General features: G+C 41.3%; 1 protein-coding gene across 2 annotated transcripts in view; it reads left to right on the top strand.

Moving 5' to 3' along the window:
* The first annotated feature begins 5,788 nt into the window (after positions 1-5,788).
* Positions 5,789-24,166, top strand: part of LOC118701433 (protein cordon-bleu-like) — a 119,881-nt gene continuing 101,503 nt past the window's right edge. For both annotated transcript variants that reach the window (XM_054515072.1, XM_036406056.2), the window contains exon 1: positions 5,789-5,948. In XM_054515072.1, coding sequence (XP_054371047.1) covers positions 5,905-5,948 — 44 coding nt within the window. In that variant the 5' untranslated portion in view covers positions 5,789-5,904. The remainder of the gene's footprint in view (positions 5,949-24,166) is intronic.

The raw sequence follows: 24,166 nt of genomic DNA, 5'->3' as shown, positions 1-24,166 counted from the left end.
AGACCTTTACTTCAGTTTCACAAAAATTCTGAATGACAGGGTAATTCTAATAGTACAAATTACTTGCATTAGAGGCAGAGGTAAAGATTAAGTGAATTTTAGTGGCACAAGCCACTAAAGTAAGGCAGTGAGTCGCATCTCTGAAATGATACTTTCACAACTTCCAAGAACTAAAAACCTCCCAGAGAGGAATGGCTGTATGTGGGTCACTGACCAGCAGGCCTAGCAAGATTACCCACCTCAGTACAGTGAAGATAATTTTACATAAATTACCCAGCATTTTGATTCAAGTTTGTTTTATTAGGTAGCCAAGATTTCCCAAAGGCTTTTTTCAGTCATACAATATGACATGGTGTTGAAAATTGATTTTGGATTTTCTCTGGATAGTACTATTGCCTTCTCTGACACTTTGGAGAAGTATGTTCTCACTGTACAGATAAGTACAGGTCATGCAACTATTTTATGAAGCATCTTATATTATTATGTTGCCTAGGAAGGTTCTCACCCCAGCTGGGCCCAATAACATGAGCTTTGGCCCACTGGGTCTGTCCCAGTAAATAGACTTTCATTAATGTCAGCTCATTTGTAGGCCTTTTATTCAAATCTTGAATAAAAGTTCAAATAAGAGGAATAGTAGAAAAGAGAGAAAATTGAAGGCTACTTGCCCAAAACATATAAAACAAAATAGTAGGGAAAAAAATGTTGGGGGGAAAAAAGAATACATGGAAGAATAAGCATGAAATCAATACCAGATCTTAAAACAAAATCCCCAAAGTTCTATGGTTCTTACACTCAAGACTGCATCAGTGTATTATAGAGATCAGCTTCAGTCCAGCTTATGTGGTTGTCTGCTGTGTCCACTTTTAGTCACATTTAAAATAACCCAGTTTTTATGTCCTGATGGCTGTTTAATGTCCTTTAATGCATTGTTCACAGAAATTTCACTTGCTCTATTCACATCATGTGTTTAAACCATTTTCCCATCTCTTTTAATGTACATCACGTTCCCACCCTGCATTTGTGTTCTGAAATACTCTCTTAGGCAAAAGGACCCTCCCTTTCCAGAGTATTTTTGCATGGCATGATGGTGCTCAATCTGCCCTGCAGCTCCTGATTGTTGGTGCTGGGCCAGGACTGCATCACACACCCTCTTGTCTCCAGTGCTGCTTCATCCCTCCCTCCACCACTTTCCAGATCACACCACAGTTTTAAGACATGAGTGAATGGTCAAACAGGGTTTTTTTCAGCAGCCTTTTCCATGCAGGGGGTGGGCAAGAGCCTCTAGTTTTATTCACCACACCTATGATACCTTTTGTAGGTCTTAATGCCATTAACCCACTAAACTCTTCACTGACTTCAGTAAGTTTTGGGAGATAAAAGGAAAAAAATCTCTGAAGGGATCCGTCTTTCAAAACAGAATGGGTTGAGAGATAGCAAGACAAAGGACAAGCTTCGGTATTTCTACAAACGCAGAAGACAATTACCCAATAATTCAGAAATATCATAAACTACCTCAGCAAAAGCTACAAAAACCCTTATCTGTATCTATATCCATGTGCTCTTTCAGATGTCTTGTCATGTTTTCGTATGATTAGTATCTTTGTGACATCACAGACATTTTACATGTAAGTTTCTAAAAGATGAAGAAAACCAAAATTGCTGTTCCAAAACTCCAAGGTTGTCCAGGGCAGGAACTGTCTTTGCTCTCTTGCAGATGCCATGCAAGTGCAGTTTGGCACTGAGTCTCAAAGGAGGCTTCTCAGCACCACACAAGACAAGTAAGAAGAACAAAAGATGAAGCAGAAACTTACTGGCAATTTGCTATGTGACTCAGGGCAGATCCAAGCACCTTTGTTTTTTGTTCCCCCTTGAGTGCCCCACTTATCAAGCCATGGTGCCTTTCTGAAGCAAATTCAGCCTCTTCAGTGGTATTTGATAGTGTGTTAGGCTGTTATGGACCAATGACACAATATTTGTTCAAAACTAGTAAAAAGTTTTTATTTATTATTTTGACTCCTTCATCTAAAATGCATATAATGTGCTCTCAGCTATTTAAGGTTCCTAACAAAAACAACAGGACATGTAGGGCCAACTCCCAGAACAAATTTCTGAAGAATGGGTGCTCTGGGACTTAAGGAAAAGGCCAAGCAAGCCCTGAAAATCTAAATTCCTGTCTCTTTTTTCCTTTTCACTATGGGTAGCAAAATAAAAGAGTTTTGTGAGCTTGAGGCTACACAACTCCAATTGCTATAATTACATAGCCAGGAATTTTACAATTGTACTGTAAGTCAACTCTCTTACAGGGACTAATTCTTAAATTGCAAATTCTAGATTGCTTAAAATGGGAAAAAGACTTATGCAGTTAAAAAAGTTTGCTATTAACTGAACCTAACCACAATAACTAACTTCTATTCGCAATTTCTTCCTGCTATAAATTTGGGGTTGTTATTTTTTGCTTTCATTTTTAGGCTCAGACCTGTTTTCTGATTCTATGATGGTCCTCAAACAGCTAAATCATAAAAAGAGATTATGTGTTGGACTAGAGAGAAGGCTTGGTTAACTGGTGCATACTAGCTAATGCTGATTTAATTTTAAGCTCTTTTTGCTATACAAACAAATTCTTTGGTATTAGACTTGTCTTACTAGATTCCTTACCTGTTCAGCTACGTTTATACTACAAACTCAAATTCCTGAAATATTGCAGGCCAGTTTCAGTAGAAAAAAAATGTAGCCTTAAAGGGTTGATTCTGTAATACTACCAGCAGTGAAGCTGAAGAAAAATAAGAATAAGATTTTGAAAACTCTACAAAGCATAATGTGAAATTGCTCTGGTGAATAATTGATTTCTATTTTTTATTTGTAAAGGCCTAAACTATTTACAACAAGGATTTTGTCATGTAAGTGAATTGATTTGCTTAGGAAACATATTGAAGAGGCCTATCTACAAACAGAAAAGGGTTAAACAGACTGGGAGAGCTGAACATGCCAATCTCAGAATTTTATGACATTGGCAAATATTCATATAGCCCCTCTCCAAACTAATGCCCTTTGCCTAAACAAAGGAGCACAGCACCCCGATTGTGGGGATTACAATGCACACTAGAAATAGCCCCTTTGCCCTTTTTAAGAGGGACACAGTGCCAAGCAGCCTAGAGAAAAACAGATTCCCATGTTGCATCACACAGTGTACTCCTCACATTTCACTCAGCTTTTCCATCAGATATTTGTGACTAAAGAATGGGGGACATGGGCACTTGGCCCCACTGGTGTTCTGGAGATGCAAGATCATGACTTTGGTAATTAATAGGCTTTCACTCTTTTGATATGCTGTACTAAATGAAGGGAACATAAAAAGCAAATACTAGTTTGATGTTTTGTATGTTACACCCCTGCTCAGGTATAAAAAGTTAGAAGTTACAGCTGAGGCAAGGGAAGTCCTTTTGGTGTAGTTTGCTAATGATGCAGTTGGGAAAACATTTGGGTGTTTCTGCAGAGGTTTTTGTGCCTGTGCAGCTTTAGCAACTGTTCTAGAATAGGGAGGAGTTCATTATGATTTAGGAGTAAAAACAGGAGATGAAAAATGACTGAACAGATGATGAACAGAGCTGTGAAATCAAGCTCCCATGATTTAATAGATGACCATTCATTCCTGGAGCTATGGAAACTGACAGCACGCAGTGACTGAACCCATCCACATGCAAAATAAAGTATACAGCCTAGCCTATTTATTTTCATAAAGGTGCAAATTAGGATCATGCATGTGGCTCATTACTGCGGCATGTGGCTCAGATGACCGGGGTAATTACTAAACTGGGGTGACTCAGTCAACTTCTACCCATGGTAACAGGGAAATTAGAGATCAATGTTTTGTTTCTGCAAATTTGTGGGTTTGTTTCTCTACATACAGCTAGGACAGGCAGCTGCCTCCCATAGGTACCTGCACACGAGGGCTTGGAGAAAAAGGAATGGAAGCCAGCATTCTTAAATGTCTGCTGAGGAGATGGGAATTAAGTGGAGACTTGAGGCTGTCAAAGTGAGAGAAGATAAAGTTAAGGACAACTATAGAACAAGAAGTGTTATGTTATACATTGGGGTAAATACATAGAAATTGGTATTTTGATCATAATGCAAAAGCCTTGGTAGACAAAGGTGGGCATTTACTGTGATCTTCCAGTCATGTAGTACAGAAAAGATGAACATGTCTTTCACTCCTCTGTTACTTGCAAATTAATCCAATGTCTGAATGTTTCAAAGCATTTTCAGTCTGCCTGGGACGGGGTTTTTTGCATATGGCAATGCCATCAGCCACATGCAGCTTTTGACCCCTATTTGCCAAGTCTTGCTTACTGAGGAAGCAACTCTCACTTTTGGAGCCAGAGAAGCTGCTTGCATCTACTCTGTGGGGTTACTGAGCTGGGCAAGATACTTTCTGATGGGCAGAGTATGCAGAAATATGAGCTCAAAACTGAAGGGATGGAAGGGTTTGGGGAAGGGGTGGCCATTAAGCAGAACCTGTGCGACTATCACCAAGGCAGCCAGGTAAAAGCCAGGTAAGGCAGCAGCTCAGTTCCTCATTGGAGTCTCTAACCGTAACTTCAGTCAGCCTGCTTGCTCCTATCTCCTGGTCCCAGTGTTGGCTGCTGGACTGCTGTCTCTGCCAGCCTCCCACCGTGGCTGGGAAAGCAAGATGACACAAATGGAGAGGAGCAGAAAAACTCTTGAAATACCTGGAGAAGCCAGGCTGCCCAGAGCCGGGTGTGCCGGGCTCAGGACACACACAACAGTAGTGCCAGCCAGACTTCCCCGCCTCCAGCCGGGTTTTGCTTTTGCACGCAGGTGTAGCAGTCGATATTATGGGGAAAAGGCGTGAGGGGGGATGTTCCTGAAACAGCACACACAGATTTTTACGCGATGCCCGCGTTTCCACGAAGACAGTGCCGTTGTGCGCCCCGCACCGCCCGGGAACTGGGGCTGCCTTTTCCGTGCTGGGCTTGTTCCGCAGGAGGAAAACCCGAGGAGAATCCTGCCTTGCCGTTCCACGGCCCTCCAGCCCCTCTTCCTGACCACAGCCGCTGCTAATTTTAAAAGTTGTTTGTGCCGCCTCCGAGAGAAGAAAAACATGTCCCGGTATGAACAGAGGTAGCGAGAAACAGGCCTTAGGTGGCAGAGCCAAGGCTGGTCAGGGTGTGAGGCTGAGGAAAAGCCTCTGCTCCCCGCGGGGCTCAGTCTCGGGCACACTCGCCTGACAAGCACTGGGTTTGCCAAGTTCGTGGCAGAAAAGACAGAGGAGGGTCCTGGGAGCTGGCGCCGGCGGGGGGTTTCTCGGCTTGTCGCTCCTCTCCCCCGCCTGTTACCCCATCCGCTCCTCTCCCACGCCGTGGCGTGGGGCGGCCGCCCTGGCAGTGCCCGCGGGGGCGACGGCCGTGTTTGCGTTTGTGCCGGGCAGTCTCATGGAAACCGGCTCGCAGCGCCCCCGCACTCCCGCGCTGCCCGGGCAGCGGCCGGCCGAGCCCCGCCGCGCCGGGAGCTCCGCCGCCTGGCTCTCGCCCCGCCGTGCCCGGCTGCGGTCTGGCCGGGCAGCCCGGCTGTCAGGGCCCGCTGCGCGGCGTGGCTTCCCTGCCGGCCGGGTAAGGCGGGCGGGGGCCGCCCCGGCAGCGCATCCCCGCCCGCACCCGCGGCCCGGCCGGGCAGGGCAGCCGTGGGCGGCGGCGGCCCGGGCAGTGCCGCCCGGCAGCGGGGCGGGGAGCGGGGGAGGTGGGGGCGAGGGAGGGGGCGAGGGCGGCTCTCACTCCTGAACTCTCCGCTCTTCCCTCCCTCTCGGCACCCCCGCCTCCGACCTTCGCCGCTGCCGGGATCGCGTCTTGCACCAGCCCGTCCTCTGAGAAGCGGCGAGGGGGCCCGGCCATGGAGACCCTCGTGCGCCCCGGGGCCAGCAAACCCCCCACCGGGTAAGCTCTCGCCGGGACCCGGGCCGGACCGGCCGCCGCTCCTCTCCACGGGCGGGAGCGGCTCCGGTCGGCGACAGCGGCCGTGCTGGCCGGCGGGCCGCGGTGCCTTCCCTCCGTCCCGCCTGTCTCGCTTCCCTCTGGGCGCCGAGCTCGGAGCGGCGCGCAGGTGTTGGCGGCCGGGCCGCTCAGAGCACAGCCCTGGGACGGAGGGGGCACGGCGGGGAGCCGGGGGCGGCAGGGCGGTGAGCTCGGGCGCAAAAAGGTCAGCAGCAGGAGAAAGTGCCTGTTTCGCCTTTGCCCCACGGGAGGGGCGCCCCGGGCCGGCTGCCGGCGCTGCCCCTCCGGCTGCGAGACAGGAGAGCCGGTTCGGTTCGGGGCTTGCTCCCTTTAGGGGGTGGTTCGGAGCGGCCCTGCGGGACGAAGGGCAGCCGCTGCTTGTAGCTCCCGACCCGGGCCACCGGGGCTGCAAGGGACACTGGCGGGGCCGCGGCGGGGCTCGGGGCAGACCCGTCCGGCGGAGGGTCCGGGGAGCCCCCGCGGCCGCAGATGTTCTCATCCATACGCCCCTCTGCCCCAGCGCTAGGACGCAGCTGCCAAAAGCCTTTGAAAGGTTTATTCAGCCGTCCCAGACGTAGGTCTCAGCCCCACCGCACGGCCGCGGCAGGGGAAGGAAGAGCATTGCCAACCGCGAATTAAAAGTGCCCAAAATTGTCCGAGGTTGGTGGGAGACCGCGGTGACTACTCCCAGTACCTCCTGCCTTTGGTGACAAGCACCGCTCTGGCAGCACTATTGCTAAGTAGCGGTCAGCCCGAGTGCAGACCGCGGGAGAGTTAGGGATTTTTCAAGAGAACAGACAAGTAGACGATATGCCAGCAGTGGAATTTATTAGTCCGTTAATTAAACGACGAGAGCAGCAGCACGATGAGGTCCTAAGTGATCTCTTTTGTGAGAGCAAAAGCTGGGCAAGTTTTAAGAGCTGTGCTGTCTGCTCGCTGCAATTTACTGCTCTACTTCACACTGTACAGGCTGAAAGAGACTGTGATTGCTTCAGCAGCTTTTTTATTTTTAGTTCTAATGTTTATATCATAAATTTATTTTCAACAAAGTAGGAAATAGATCTAAAGTACGTGCTAGTGGGCTACAGTAGTTTTGTTCAGTTTCATTTCCTTAGTTTGTATTTAATAGGGAACCTTGCAGTATACACAGAAAGTAGTACAGGGAGCAGGGAGTGAAGATAAGATGGCATTGCTAGTGCTGTGGTAATGAAACAGTGTGTGCCATGTTCTTTGACTTGCAGAGTAGGACATAGCTTGCTACTCTTTTTGTAAATAAAATGCTTACTTCCAGATGAAATTGAGCCTGTTTGATCGTGACCTTTTAGGCTAACCTAAAGGAAGAGTGGTAGACGTAAGGTGCCTCCCCTCTCTGTATTTAGTTGATGTAACAGTATAGCTGCTTTCTAAAATCCTGATGGAGAGGAGATTTATGGTGCCAATTTACACGTGTGCTTTGAAGAGTAATTCAGATGCAGTGCTGACTAAAAATTTGTCTTGATTGCTGAGTATCCAGCATTTTAATGAATCCAAAGATTCATTTAAAAAAATTAATGTGCAATTGGAACCCATGTCATTGATGCATCTCAGAGAGGACCACTGGGGTCTGGGGGCATTTCTGAATAAAACTCCTGAATCCTTTTGTAAACAGTTTCATCTGTGTAAACTTGTCAGCAGCCAGATTCAGAAATCACATGCATGAACAGAAGTTATAGTAACTGCATTAACTTCAGTCATATTGCTCCTGACATGGCTCAAGAAGATGAAGCCAATGGTAGGGTACGGATGCACTTGTGATATTGTATAACAAAGTGTGTGGGTGCTAATCTGCTCATGTGGAAGCTGATGGCAACACTGTCATGTGCACCAAGAGGTGACTGCCTGTTTTATCTGAGCTCATTTCAGCCTTGAATTACTCTTTGCTGCCTTTTCTTGCAAGTCAGACCTTCCCAGCCTGGATGTGTCTGTGCTGTTAGCAGGGGACTTCACTGAATGATTCATAATTCCCTCAGTTGCTATCATCCATATTGGACACTGGTGGATGTTTGATCCCTAATCAGATTTTGCTCACTCAGTGATGAAATCTCTTAGGGTCAGGAAAGTGCACAGCTTTGTCCTTTTTGGTTTTCTGGATGTGAATCCAGACATGGACTGCATCTGTGGAGTGTGGCTGAGGACCTCTGGCTGTTAAGGCCATTGTGACAGAAATACCTTCCTTTCATGGCAGAAGACGTGCTATACACATTTCCAGCTTATTGATTGGCTTAGCTTGCAGTTATGAAAGGGAGGTTAAAATGACCGTAGCTTCAAAATTTTTAACAAAATTTAGGCAGAACTGTTTTGTCTCTATGTAAATCATTAACAGCAACATTGTGACTCTCCCTTGTTAAACAGTGAGCAAATTTAATGTATCATTTTGTGCAGGGTAGAGGCGCTCTGCTGTGTGCTTATACAGATAAATTGATTGTGTGTGTTCCACGGCACAGTTCCTTGAGATTTACACATTTAAATGAAGATGATACTGTTGGGCTTTTGTTTTTTGGTTTTGTTTGTTTGTTTATTTTAAATAGCACAGGAAAAACTGCAATTTGTGCTGGCGTTGCAGGGTTTTTTCCAATTTTTCAGTTTCAAAAAAAAAATTGCACATTTCAGAACCAATAATTTTATTATTACTGATTGCTAGACATAAGTTTTTTAGAAGCTTTATCAAGTACATAATGCTTTATTTAATGAATATTTATTTTGATTTATGAAAGTGAATTTAAGACAACCAGTAGAAAAAGTAGAAATGACAATTTACTCTGTGATTATGCAATGGATACTGAAAGACAAATACACTTCTTTAGTATCTTTCTGTTAGTATCTGCCCTTGTTTCATTAGGGAGAACAGAGAGAACTTTCTCTGGATGTTTCAGTTGATTTCTTTTTTGACCATAATTTGGCATGACAGACATACACTGGTCATAAATGGCGCTGCAAGCTCAAGGATCCATTCTGTTCTGCTCTGTTAGGAGCCCTGCAAAGAGCAGAGCATCTTCCCTGGCCACTGAAGTCATCTCCATCTCCCATAAAAGCCAGCAGTTTATGGATCCATCTTCATGCCTGTGTCTGAGCACAGAAAAGCTTCCTCTGGAGTCTGGCAAATGTGAGGAAAGCCTCTGTATTCAACCGGATGTATGAGTGCTTTCTTTAAGTAGGACCTTTATTTTCTGTGCATCAACTTCCTTTGCTATATCACAGGGCCTTATGGTACTAAAAAATACAGGCACATCTTAGCACACCTACTTTAGAGTGCCTTCCCTGCTGGATAGAAGTCAGATATGGATGTAAAGCATTAGTAATGTTTACATGCAGAACTGGGGAAAGAAAACCCCCAGCTACAGAGCAAGTTGCACATCTCAACTTGTTGAAAGTTTTTCTTACTATTTTATAACTACTACACATAGTTAAGCATGTTACTTTGTAAAACTGCACAACCAGCTTAAAGAAATTAATATTGTGTTAGGGTTTTATTTTCTTGTCTAGGAAAGCCTGGAGAGCACTGTTGTGCACAGAACATCTCTTAGTGTGTGTAACACCAGTTATATCATACTCTAGCTCATCTCCAGATGTTGCACGATTTAGGGTAAAAAGAAGCAACATGTAATTAGTTTTTAATTGGAAAACTGAGCAATTTGTATATATTTTCTATGTTTTGTATTTATATGAGATTTCTGTGTAATGTGCAAAGTGGTGGCTGGCAAAGGGCAATGACTGCAACCATAAATGTTCAGTATCAGTATGGTAAAATCGCAGAGTGGTTTGGCTTGAAAGGACCATAAAGATCATCTCATTCCAGCTCTCCTGCTGAAGGCAGGGACACCTTCCACTAGACCAGGTTGCTCAAAGTCCCATCCAGTTTGGCCTTGAACACTGACAGGGATGGGACATGCACAGCTTCTCTGGGCAACCTGTTCTACTGTCTTACCACATAGTAAAAAATTTCTTCCTAATATCTCATCTAAACCTCCTTTCTTTTAGCTTAAAGCCATTCCCCCTTGTTCTATCCCTGCATGGTAGCAACTTTCAAGATTGCTGCCTTGAACAGTTGCAAAACTGACACTTGTGCTTTTGGCATTGGCCTTCACATTGTTTCATTATTTGTATCTGGACCACTCCTGCAGAATTCAGTTGATTCACTTCAATGCACTTCTTACGTGTCCACCTGAGACAGGGAGCTTCCCTGTGATGCATTTTCCTGGCACCACAGTCAACATTAACCGTGTCTTCCTCTCAGTCTGGGCCCAAAGTATTTCTTTCTGTGTCAATGGACATACATCACGTTAAATAAAACTCTGGAAGTAATGACAGAAAAATTGTTCTTGCTACTGCATAGAATGAAACAGGGTAATTTTTTTCTGTGTTTGGCACCTCCAAATGAATGTAACTGTTGAGCTAATATACTGTAACAGATTTGTATTTTCAGTCATGACTAATATCTCAGGATTGCCGAAGATAAGGATACTAATTGTAAGGGTAAGCCAAATGGCGAGATAAATGCAATGCAATCCAGTCCTGACAGCTGTTCTTTCTGAAGTCCAAATTCCTATTTCTCATATCTTATTTTTCCTTTTTTTCCCCTTTTCCTTTCTTTCAGAATCTGCCAGAGTAGAAAATGAAGGTGTTATAAAATCTCTTTCATTTCTAAAATTTCTTTTGTTTCAGTACTGTCCAGAATATTCAGGATTTGTTTTGATTTCCCCATCTCCCAGTTGTCTCTCATTATTTTGTTCCTATGGAATCTTTCATATTTTTTCATCTTGCCATTTTATGCCACCCCTGCCACCATTAGATGAAACTGAACCTTCTCTTTCTTACTGTCACCTGTCTTAGTTGCCGTTCATGTTCTTTCCCTTGCAATTTCAGGTTCATTTTTCTTCAGGTTTTGCTCCTGTAAATTTACATCTTGGTCAAATTGCTAGTCTTCATGGAATCATTTCTGTGCTATGCAGGAATATTTTGATAGGACAGATTTTACTTACCACCCCATCTGGGCTGGCTACACCATTAACAGTCAATTTCAGGAGGTTGCACTGGAGGAAGGGGAGTTAGTTACAGTTTCAAGTGCTCTCCTGGGTACACTTTGAGAAGATGCTTAAGGCCCTTAAAGGAAAACAACTTCCTAAATATTTATATTGAAGTCAGTTCAAAAAATACATGGCTGCTTTGCGTGTAGTTACTGTGTGGTAAATTTCTTTTTGCCAAGTAATTCAGAACCCAATGCATGCTTATGGCCAGAATAAAAGAATTTGTTTTTTCCCTTCAAAGGAATGAGAGTTCTCTTGAATACGTGCATTTATTCTTAATCATCTGTCCTCAAGTAGACTTGTGTTGTCACGGACTTGAATTATCTCACAAGCATTTATGAAGACTTCTTAACAATATTCATTTGGCTTAAAGATATACATGTAGAAGACTCCATATTTTTTATATAGGCAGAAGTGTGAACACATTTACACGACCAGCTCCAAAAGCAGCCAGGAGGCCTGTGACAGAGTTAGGGAAGTACCTCACTTCTCCTGAATCGCAATTCAGTGCCTTAACAAGTGCTCCCCTGTGTATGGGCTTTAGCTACTCTGTTAGCATCAGCAAACACTTGATTTTCTGGCAACGACTGTGTTCTGTATACTGCAGCTTTTTGTGTTGCTCTGGCATTGTGATTTCCATGAAAATTGACAGTTTTCACACTTTAATGCTGCTTCTAAGAGAATGATGGGCCTTTAGAAATTGTTTTTTCCATAGTGGGTTAAGCCAGTTTATGCATGAGAAACTGTGAAATGGAAAAGACTTACAATCCATGTTTCCAGCTAAAATTATGATTTAAGGATCGTTTAGAAATGGCTGCATTTCCAGGTCATGGAAATTACAACTCGTATTAACGTATGAATCCTCTTAATATAGAGAGTGTTTCCAGAGCTGTGAGTTGCCCAGTGAGCCAGGCTGCTTATCATTAAATAACTGATGGGAATAGTATATTGTTGTTATAGTTTCAGCATGAGAGTCTCAGGGATGAGGCAGGGACTGCACCTGTGCTAAGGAGCAAGTCACAAAGCTGTGTGGCATGGCTGTGCTCTGAGGGCACTGAAGCACAGCATCTCATACCCACTTTTGTCCCCTCATACCAGAAACCATGACTTTTCAGTTTTGTTAAACTCGGCTAATAAGCTTGCCTCAGGTGCTCTGCATTTGTGCAGAGTTGTAATAACCAGAGAAAGGGAAAAAAATGGATTTGGGATGGGATTTTTCTATGTTCTTTTGTTCTCACTATAGCTTCCAGATTCAGAGTGTCTATGAGACCATAAAATTAATTTCTTATTCCTGTAAATGCAACATGATAATTGTATAATATGCTGTGTTTTGTGTGTTCCTTGGCATGTGTTGTATGGAAAAGAGTTCTCAGTCTCCTTTACGGTTTCAGTGATGAAACATGAGTTACAAAGCTTTCTCTAGTAGTCAAAAAATGATGCAGCCTGGGTATAGTATTTTTTTGGCATGCATCATTAAAGCAGGTAGGAAAGGTGGAAATGACGTGGTGCAGTTTGGCCAGAGGTACTTGCAGATGTGCAGTAGATAGACTGCATTTTCAGGTCTGGTTCTGTGTTCTCTAGTGTCTTGTTTTTATTAAATGTGGCTGACCTGTGCATAAGTATTCAAGGCTGGTCTGTGAGATCTTCTGCCTCTTCCTCTCTCAGTGTTGCTGTGGTGTATGCAAAGTGGAACAGCTCAGTAAAGTGTGGTGGAGAATCCCTCACTTAAGTAATCATCAACCAGGTAATTAGGGAACTCTCTTACAGGAAACCCATGTTCAAGGATCTACTTGACAAAGGAAGGGCTGAGGGTTAAACTTGCAGTAGCTTTTACTACACCAGACTGCTAGGACCACCCCACAGCTTGGAGTCCTCCTTTTTCCTTTGCGTGAAAAGCCAGACAGATGTCAGCCTCAGTATTCCTGAAGCCATTGTGTTGTAGTTGGTGTTTCTGTAGCAAGCTCTTACTAGTGACTCAAAGGCTAGAGAAAATATGGTCTTCCTCAGCTACACTGGTGTTGTGGTGCTAACGGTGAAAACTTCCTTTGTTCAAAAGAATAAACAGGTAACATGCAAAATCATCCCTCTGACATGGAGCTTGAGCAAGAAAATTACATTTTATATTATCAGTGTTCTAAATATAGCCATACTGTAAGGTTCCAACAGCAAGTACCGATCCGAAAGTACTTAATCAGATAAGTGTTACTTTACGTTTTCACCAAGAGTGACTAACAATCAGTGTGATTCTCTGTTTGCCATGCCTACTTTCCTTTCCTGTGTGTTAGGCTCTATTTATATAAATGTATGCTGATCTCATTGACTGTTACTGGGGTGTGATTGTGAAGTGGAACTAAAACTGTTGGTTTTCAGTAAACAGGGGTTAATGACATTGTTTTTTGAAGCCCACACAAACAGATTTAAAATGGATAACAATGGTTGATGAGATGCTTTCTGAATTTTTAAATGTTGTTTCAATAAACATTCTTGTTACCATTCATAGTAAGATGATATAAAACCTCTTTATATTACTGATTTTTGGTAACATTTCAGTGCCTTGGTTAGACTAAAGAACAGTAAAATTCAAGTGCCTGAGTACAAACACACCATTGATGATCAGCTGTTGCCATCTCCAAAGTCTGACAGTCATTCCTGTTAGTCTGCTGGTCCTTTTTTCTCTGAAAAAGCATGGTCCTTGGTTTTTTTGCAGGGGAGGGGAGAAATGTTTCTCCTTTGTATTTGTGTTACGTGATGCCAGGAGATGGTGTGGTGGTGCCTTGAGCAGGAGTTTGTCCTCTGAAGTTGCATGGAGGTCCCCATGCTGTAGTATATGTAAATCCACCAGTTACAGAATAATCTCAGTCACGGCCAACATCTCCAGGGACACAAGAAGAAAGTTCTATTTTAGATTATCTAGATGACTTGTTTTAAAAGTTCATTTCTTCCTTCTTGCCCCATGCATTCCACAGAGGGCATTCTTCAGTGCTCACCCTGGAGATTTTTTGGGTGCTATGACAGCAGTTTTCTGATGTAAGAGAAAATAGACTAGTAAATTCTACTCAAACCCTTTAAAACACTCATCTTTTGTTGTGTAGAGTTATTTTGTTTATGATAACAATTTTTTCCCTGCATTAGTAAGTTCCAAAAGATAAATAAAAACTCCAATTTACTTTATAGAAAAAACATATTGTTTAAATTTTTTCTTACTCCTGTGCTTAGATGATTTTCTTTTCTGCACTTTTTGTGTGTGAGGTCATTGTCTTGCATAGACAGCAAGAATACCTCCTAGATAAATACAGCAAGCATGGCATGTCTGCTCTTACTGTGCAGAGAATGTGTATTTTCCCCCCTGTTTTTGTCTGAGTTTGCCAGGAGGGGAGTCTCCAAAATCAATAAACAGTTTCAGACAAATGGGAAGAAAAACGTTTTCTGTGCTTTTCTTCAATATCTGCTCCTGTGGCAGTGCTTTATTTCTGAACGTCTCACCAGTGGTTCAGGGTGTTGAGGAGGCAGTATCTTGGTACAAATCCAGATTCCTTCTGTTTCTTTTTGTGGTATTGAGTTTGGTTTTATTTTTTTTTTCCCTTTTGAATAACTTCTCATGGCACTTTTGGAACCAAGCCTACTCTTTTATGGATAATAAATAAATTACTGCTGCTTTCCCTAGGGGTACAGCTCACATTTCAGTGTCAACACAGCTTTCTCTGCTCTAAGGGGGCTGGTCGTGTTGCTTGTGGTCGTTCTGAGGAACGCTTACTGCTAGGACAGGGCTTTCTTGGGAAGGAGGCCAGTGCCATGATTAAAATCTTGGTACTGTGACACCTTCAGGTGCTCACTCCTAAGACTGACTCTCTCAATTCAAATCTTTGGCTTGTGCCATGATTAAAATCTTGGTACTGTGACACCTTCAGGTGCTCACTCCTAAGACTGACTCTCTCAATTCATTAAATACAGCTACAGTTAGGTCAGACCATGTTTCTAAACTGACAGTGTTGTAATTAACACAGTTTTGGGGTTTTTTTTTGCTTTTAATTACCTGTTTCTTTTCCTCTGCTGAACTGGAGAGTCACTCGGTCATGTCACAGCAACACAGAGCAGCATCCCATGCTAAAATAATGTTACATTGCCAGATGTGCATTACTCTGTGTTTTCTGGGACATGCAGTCTTTTTGCTGTCTTATTTTATATGGCTTAAGGTCTGTTTTGCAGCTTCAGTCCCTGGGTAGTGACTTGTTCTGAGGGGGACAAATTGGGACCATTGTCCACTTTGTGAGTCCCCAACCCTTCATTTATCCAGGCAAGATGCAAATTGTCCAACACTAGGCCATGTGTGGGAGTAGATTTACCTGAGCCAAACTGACATAGGCATGATAGGGAGCAACCAGAGTGTGGCAGGAAATTGTTCTCCAACTCCTTCATGTCTTTTGCAAACCAGAAGCTATTTTTATTCCCTCTCTTACACTAGCAAGTCAAGGATTGCTGTTTTCTGATCAAGTCTGTTGTTCTGAAATATAATGTGTTAGTGCAGAATTGTTTCTTCTTATTAAACCCAGCTTTTCTGTTGTGAGACAAACACAGACATATCCATATGTGATGAACAGAGGGCCCAGGATCAAACTTAAATTGAAAGAAATCACCTTTTACATGAGTCATTACCTAACAGAATTTTATCTTAATTTCAGAGATTTGTGGATTTTCCAAATTACCTGTGTAGGTAGGAGAAGGATAAAAATTTACATTGCAGTTTTAAATAACAAATTTAATTGGCTGTTTTTTTCCTTCCCCTTCCTATAGATTGCACTAACTTTATAAAACAATTCAGAAAAGACTACCTTAGCACAGCTCTATTGATGATTAAACAATGTCATGACATGGGGTCAGTAAAGTTGCTGACAGTAAAGTGACAACAGTAAAGATGCTTTTCTTCCTAACTTCCTATCAAATACTTGAATTCCCCTTCCAGCTTTTATATGGATTTGTAAGAAGGAAGAGAATACCTTCCTGAAAGAGCAATTAGTTATTCTGCAACAAATATTTATTCTTCTAGAGAAGACTGATTATAGTTGTGGTGTAGAATTCTTTCTGAAGAAGACAAATTGTGAATTTTGGAGCTATTTGCTATCAGTGGGTGCAAGCTGTTCTTTGATTTCTTTGTTTTAGTAGTTCTATTTCACAAATAATAATATCTCTGGTGATTTTAGTACATGATACCAGGATCAAAATACAGGGCCTTCCCTCTCCTGACTCAGATGTAGTATTTCTTTCTATTTTTTGTAACATTTGCTATTTTCCAGCCCCATATAAGGAAACAAGGACTTTAATTTTTTCTTAGAAGCACTTCTGTTTTTTCATTTTCCCACTTTAAATTCTTGTTAAGGCTGTTAGTGTAGTATTGTACAAAATGACTGCTAAGGACTGAGCAGACTCGGAGTCTGTCTGTCCCCACAGTCTACTGGACTCTCTTGAGACAGAGTCGAAGAGTCTGCTTGTACTTACCAGAGAATGAAGAGCAGCAAAAGCACTTGCTAATTGTTTAATGCAAAATTGAAAATGGGACTTTGATCAGCTGCTCTGAAGCAGCATGAATTTATTTGACCTGTTCAGCACGGAGGAGACTGGGCATGGCTATGCTCCCATTGCTTTAATATTTACGTTTTGAGCTGAAGAGCCCTTTAGGTTTGGTGTTGCTCTGCTTAATTTGCCAGGCTGAGGTCTGCAAATCCCAAGCAGCTAGGCTAAAATCTCTGGGTCTGCTCCTGCATCAGACAAGTATGAGAGGGACCAACGTGGTCTTCAGTTGGGCAGATCAGGAAAATACTTGTGGATGCACACGGATCTTGGTGCTTTACAGGGGTTCGGGTTTATGTTTCATATTAAAGTAACAAAAATTTGGTATCTTATTTATAAAAGGAGGGGGTTGTTTAGGTAAAGATGGGTGACTGCAGTCTGTACATTCCTCTGTGTGTTCCTTCTGTAGTTGATTTTCTTCATGTGATGGTAAACTTCAAAATGCCATCTTTTCACCAGTATTCTACAGCTAAAGACCTCTTGGACATTTGGACATTGTTCATACTGATTGAGGATACAGAGGTCACTTGTTTCTGTTCTCACTTATTCTTTTTGCAAGATTAGATATTGCTTATATTTTTTATTTTTTTTTTATAAAGCCTACAGCTTGTCTTTCCATTGCACCAGTCTTACTTAGGAGTTCTGCTCAAGTATATAGTTGTTGTTTATTATTGAGTATTCTCAAATTAGCCATAGTTATTTTGGAATGAAATCTCTTTGCATTCAAGTGGTTAAATACCACACTTTCTCCTATTAAAAATGAGATCCAGGTCTACTGGAAAATATTTTACACATATAAAACTGCCTGAAGTATAAAACCTGTTTATACAGATACCATGGATTTCTTGCCATAAAAAGCACCGTAAATTCCCCGTGCTGCTTCATTTTCATAAGGAGTTACTTGAAAAGAAATATTGCTTGTGGTGAGTTGCCAATTATTTATATACTAATTTGCTACCTGAGAATAATTTCAGATTTTTAAATTCAGTTTGGTATTGAAGTGATAGAGAGGAAAAAAATGTCTGAAACTACTTCATATTTTACAGTTTAGCTTAAACTTACTTGGAAAGAAATTGACAATATTGATTTATCATTTTTAAAAAATTTATCTTATTTCTTTTTTAAGGGCATGAGTTTATCTTTTAATTAAAGTGGTGTATATGAAAAGAGTTTTGAGGGTTTTTTAAATGTAAATTACCATTCACCTGTATTGTTGGAGGACAAACAACTCAGTGTAGAGTTATATAGAAGATTAGGCTGTTGTTGTATAAGCAGTGTCTGTGTGCAAAACTTTGGTGCCAGATGTGAGTAGGAGGCTACATAAAATGTCTGGGAGCAGAGAGCTCTGTTCTGCCCCAACATTTGAGAGGACATGCACGTCAGCCTGCAGTAGAGATCAACCCTTCAAGCAAATCATCCAGACAACTGATGAGGGGAAATATATTCCCTTGTTTCTCTTTTGCAGGATAGCATTGCTGTGTGTAGGAAAAAAATAAGGAAGTTCAGTGGCATTTGGCTGTACTATAGGGATGCACTTAAGAGACTAAAAATGTATTGCTTTATCTTTCAGCAATGAGATAGTTTTTCTTACAAAATTTCAAGAACTAAGTGAATTGGAGACTTCATGTTACTTTTGTGCCTGCTGAGGTACCTGTGATTTATTCCATGCTTCTCAGAATGCTTATCAGAAAATACCTCAATTTTTGGGAATTAAATTTTGTGGGTGTAGAGAGGTCCTCCAAAACAGGAAGTTGTTTCTTCCGAAACAGGAAGCTGTTTTGGAGGCTTCTTTGTATGATGTTTGTGAAGAGTACCTGTAGAACTGCTTGGGAGTGATGTGAGGAAGGATTAGGCTGCAGATGCTCCTGCTCAGCTCTAGTCTTGCACCCATGCAGGTGGTTTGGGCAGCAAGCCTTCTTCTGATCAGTAGCACAAGGGAGAGCAAGCTTACTGCTTGTAGAAAGAAACAGATTTTTCTTTTATCCTGCTGGTTTGGTAGGCTCTCTTGGCATTTAAAAGGAAATGTGTGATTATTTTAGGAATCTTTGAAAATGGCAGCATATCTCTGAATTAATGTGTTCGTATTTCTCACTGAGTTGCAGATGGAAAACTGTGATTTGGGCAACATATGTTGATTAATACTGGAAATAAATGCTACCCTGTGGGACCTTGCTTCTGGAGCCAGCATGTCCACTGAGTCGCACAGCTGTGCCAGTCTTTCCAGAATTGTTCTGCAATCTATTTACTTCAAACAAATGTTGCAGTCATGGATGGCTTTATGGGGATAATGATCTGACAGACCATTCAAGCTTATAGATTTTAAAATTTTCTGTACACAGGGGAAACCACGTGTTCACCAATTAAACTCTCCTTATATAGAGAGGAATGGTACTGCTGTGCTCCTCAGAATACATGTGGAAGATAAGAGGTGAAGAAAATAATTTTTATTGCTGCACAGTAGGGTGCAGGCGTGTTGACACCTGATGCAGACTGAAAATTGCCCTAAAATTCTCTATTGGCTTGTATAGCACAGTCAGCATGTTTCTGTGGCTTGGCATTGTTACCTGCAGATTTCACAAGCGGTGGAGTTCGATCTTCATGGGTTCTTTTTTGTTTTTTAATTGTCAGAAAGTACATGTATGTTCCTGGGAGCTCAGGGTAAATAGACCTCACTTGGAAAAACACTTGGAAAAAATGAAACTGTCCCTTGTTAGTGAAGACTATTCTTCCTGGCCTTTTTTATTAATTCTTTCTAGCAAGTTTCTAATTTTGTGGCATGATAGAAGAGGAGAACTGCATCCTTGAATTTGTATCTGGAGTAAAGTTATAATTGCTTGGGGGCTGCATTATACAAGCATTGGAAGGAGTTTTCTTTGCCACGGCTTGTCATCTGACAGCCACGTTCTGCTTGGTCTTGTGCTCCTTGGTCCTTTCAGGTCTCGTCTGCAAGCCTGTATCTCTCAGCAAAGCTCTGATTCCCCACACTTGAAGCAGCACTTTGGTCTTTTAAAATTATCCTTACAATGACAGTGGGCCAGAAAGTCACAAACTGACTTTCCACAGCAGGGCATTTATAAAGGAAAGTTTTTGAATGAAGTTTTCGAAGTCCATAGCTGCATAAATTGCTTTCCTCAAGCTGCTTGTTTGTTTTTATTTTTTTTTCCCTGACACCTTTCAGTTCTCTCTGCTGTCTTCCTTCACTGAGAATTACTGTCCTGCAGAAGAAAAAAGGGAAAAAAATTTATTCATGAAATAGCAAGTTAAATTGTGTAGGCATAGTAATAGTCATAAAGTTTTACATGATTAGATATAAATTTTACAACCAGTGTGTTATAAGAAACAGCTACCCCCTACTGATTTATGCTTATAGATATGATATAGGCAGGAATAAAATTAGCATTTTTTTCTCACTTAATCTAATGCCAGCTATTTTCAAGCTCAGACAATACCAGTGTATTGCCTACTTTATACCTTTGTAATTACATAAAACTGATAACAAGCCATATGACCTCTGCATACAGATCTAAATATTACTATCAATTGATTTATTATGTCTGAATATGTCCCTGTGCTTAGATCAGTCTGTAATTCACAATGTGCCATCTTTATTACTTTTTACATAAAGAAATATAATAGAACAGTACATCAATGAACACTTAAATGAGAGAACTGAGTATGTGATAATGTACTTATTTTTTACCATGAAAATGTTTTCCCTTCCTAATAGCATTTAATACTTCATTCCCTTATTTTTTTCTATCACAAAGTGAAATTTGCATGTACATTGTCAAAATGTGACAAAATATGTATGTACAGATTGAATAGACAGAGTTCTGTAGCTGTAGTACTTCATAATAATATACTAAGTATATTATCTTTTTCACCCCAACTCATAACTTCCAAATAATCAAAACAAGTGAATATTGTGTAACTTTATGATATGGTTATATAAGTCAGGAAGTTCAGTTTTAATAATGAAATTAAATGCCATATGCAAACAGCAGGGACTTTTTTATCTACAAAACCAACTTAGTCTTGAGTGAAAGTTCAGAACTTTACTGCTGGCAGTTTGCTTTCAGCTTTGCTGGAAAATTAATGTTTTAATGACTGAATTCAGTTTTGAAAAAAAGTACCCGTGTGAAAATATGAGATTTTTCACTTTATACAACAAAAATACCTCTCATATCTCTACAGTTTTTACTTCTTAATGAAAAAATTCTAGTTTAAATAAACTGCAGGAAGTTGTCTTTTAGGGAAGGGGGAGGGTAACAAAAATATTTTTTTTCTTACAGATAAAGCTTTATAGCTTTTATCCCTCTTTCAGATTTTCCCTGAAATGACCAAATCAAAAAGACTTTTGTTTTATGAAACCTGCTTTTGATTAAGTTGATTGGGTTTTATTTACCTACTTAATCTGAACCATGCTTCTTCCTTATCGTGTAAAGTCGCTTACTGTTGCTAAATATACCCATGTATTTTAAAGAAGCAAAGCTGTGCGTGAGTACGACCCATTCAGAGCGGGGTTGTAGGGTAGGGAGGGACCTGCTGGTAACCCGAGAGCAAGAGCAGATGCTAAATTAGCAGCTGGATCGTTAGTAATGAGTCCACAAGTGTCTGCTGGGAAATGATCTTCTTTGGGCGCATGTAGCGTGGGTGTGTGGGCTATTCAGAGTTTCTAGCATCTAGTTGCTCTTTACCCGTGACTCAAAGGAAAGTCATGGAGCCATGAGGATTTTTATTTTTGAAGCGACTGGCAACTTGTTTTTTATTGAAAGTACAGGCTGCATCTATAAATTGTCATTATTGCGTGCCATTTGCTACTAGGACATGCAATTCGAAAAGTATTGAAAAGACAAGGAGATTGCTGGCAGTATTTAGTTACAAAGTGAAAACCACAAAAATCTGTGGAAAAGCAAATAACATTATAAGGGCATCATTAATAAACCCAGAGTTACGTTCATTTTCACCTTTAATATAAACAGGTATCAACCATTGACTGTTGTCAGAAGTAGTTGAGATTACAGCTGGATGGGACTCTAGAATGTGACCAAGGACTATGAGATGATGTGATTTAAGTGGTAGCCAAGCAGGAAAATCCAAATAAAAGATCATGAGAAAAAAAGGTAAGAGAGCTGTAAGAAAAGTGCTGAGGAGTCTGGCTTTACTTCATATTGAAAATCAATGTATTTCGTTATATTTTAAGCTAATGATTATGTGAAAATGTGCTTTGTAAGTCACCATTTCTCCATGTTGAAGAGCATGTTTAAGTTAGTTTTTTATAAGCTTATCAATTTGGTGAGGATGATTCAATTTTGTAGTATAAACAGATGCAAAATTATACAGATAGGTAGAAACATAATATATGCATACCACCGTCCTAATGTCACTGAAATGTTTTGTGATTTTTTTTGGTTGTTGTTGTTCATCGGGGGAAAAAGCCTTATTATGGAAGGGAAACAAGCCTTCCAACTGACAAGTGTGAGTCTGCTTGCTAGTCACAGCCTTATCACGGGCACAAAGTGAGTTTGCGGTGTTTTGAGGCAGTGACTATGATCTAATCTCCCAATAAAAACTAAACAAAAAAATCCCCAGATGGACCCCTTCCAGACTCATGTCTGGACGCCCACGCAGCAGTGATTTAACGTATGAATGTGCTGTATCCTACTCAGTTATCCTCCTCTGGTAATTCCACTCCAGTACCAGGTCTGACTGAAGGTCAGTCAAAAGTTAAGGCTTTGGGGCTGGCAGCGAGGTTTTCAGTTAGGTGTAGGAAGGGTCGGAAAGACGATTCTCATTGAAGGTCCTCTCTAGACACAAACTCCTTGGCTCTTTCGGTGAGGGATGCGCAGGATAGGTCTAAGCTTTGACTTTCTTTTTCTGGGAAAGGATAAAGAAGAAACATTCAAACAACTGTTTTCATTTGAGAATCCTTTTCTGCTCAATGGCCCAGCAACTAGACTAGATCTTTCCTCCTGTTTTTTTCTGAAGAGTTAAGCATCTGTGTGAAAGACAGGGAACAAGTTACAGTCAGTACAGTTTTATGTGAGTAATGAAGTGCCTTCCCCCAGCCCCCCAAAAAGCATAGCTAGTTTTGGATTGCATAGTGGCTGTCTATATTAGTCTAAATATGGAAAAATATTGAATTCATATAACTTCTCAGAAAAAAAACAGATATATTGCTTGTATTTGCATGTGTGTATGTATAGAGATGTTACATTATCAAGTTTTAATTGACATGTTAGTGCCTTGGTAGAATAGTGCATATGTGTGAAGACCATATAATGTTACCCAGTTCCAAGTACAAGCATGGGGGTGGGTTTATTTTGGGAAAAGGAAAAACAGAGGTTACCCTCTGGTAGCTTTTTTCCAAGGAAATTAAGGAGTATGATTCTTTAGTTGCCTTTTGGCAAGGAATTGCTTTTCCATCTTTGTACACAACTGTAATTTATCATTAATGGAAAAACAGAGTAGTTTGGTGTAAATCCTCCAGACAGTACATCCCATTCTAGTAGGGATTTAAAAATGTTCTGCTGCATAGCTGATGTGTTGGTTGAGATTGCTGTTGTGTAGCAGCTGGGATGGAAGAGAGTTAGGCAGTTCTTTGTGATCACCAGGCAAAGAGCAGCTACAAGTTTGGTGTTTGGAATATTTTTTAATTTTTAAAAAATCTGTTACTTAATGTAACACATTCTTAAAAGAAATTAGCATCTCTCCCATACAGCAGTTTACTGTGAGCCTTTGTCACTAGCAAAGTCTCTAACTTGTCTAACAATTATGATCTCTTTATAAACAGGACTTAGATATTCGGGACCTATTTGGTCTAGTTCTCCTCAACTTGTTTGTACCAGTGTGCCTCATTTTCTAGTGCTTCCTGATAGCCTGGGTGATGTTGTAATTACAACATGAATGATCTGCAAAGCTTCAGATAACTCTCCTGTAATTTTGAGGCAGAGTCCTGTCCATAGCATGTATAAGGAAGAAAGCAACCATAAGCTTCGCTCTTCACTAATTTATGCAATTGTAAATCAGGAGTATTTCAGTCTAAATTGGTGGGTTTTGAGACACTTTTTGTGAGATGTGAACCTTTCCTACAGTATTTTAACATAAATTGTATAGTAATTTTTAAAAGGCCGATTAAGACAGAGAAAATATTTATAATTTATGATAACTTAATATCTGGGGATTGTGGAAACTAGTCTGGAAGGGATAACCTGTCTGAGGCTTTGGTCTCCAACCCTGAGCTGGCATAGTGTACAAGAGCCAGTGAGGTCAGTTAAGGAGTCTGCAGAACAAACTTTATAAGATCATGTACGCATGACCTTAAACAGCATTTGGGATTAAATTGTTTACTTAGGTGTATGCATATTCTGTCAAATTTTACGTCCTTGGAAACTGTGGTTAAAACAGACTCCACCTCTGAAGTGGCTGATTGAAGTAAACTATCTCTTTGGACTTCTGTGTAAAGACCTGGAGGCTGCTTCAGTGCAGCGTCTTCTGGGAGAGAGGTAGCCCAGAAATCATTGCACATGTGTA

The sequence above is a fragment of the Molothrus ater genome, chromosome 1 (genome assembly GCF_012460135.2).
Source record: "Molothrus ater isolate BHLD 08-10-18 breed brown headed cowbird chromosome 1, BPBGC_Mater_1.1, whole genome shotgun sequence".
NCBI lineage: Eukaryota > Metazoa > Chordata > Aves > Passeriformes > Icteridae > Molothrus > Molothrus ater.
Note: the sequence above shows the minus strand (reverse complement) of the source record. Positions and strands in the feature narration are given on the sequence as shown.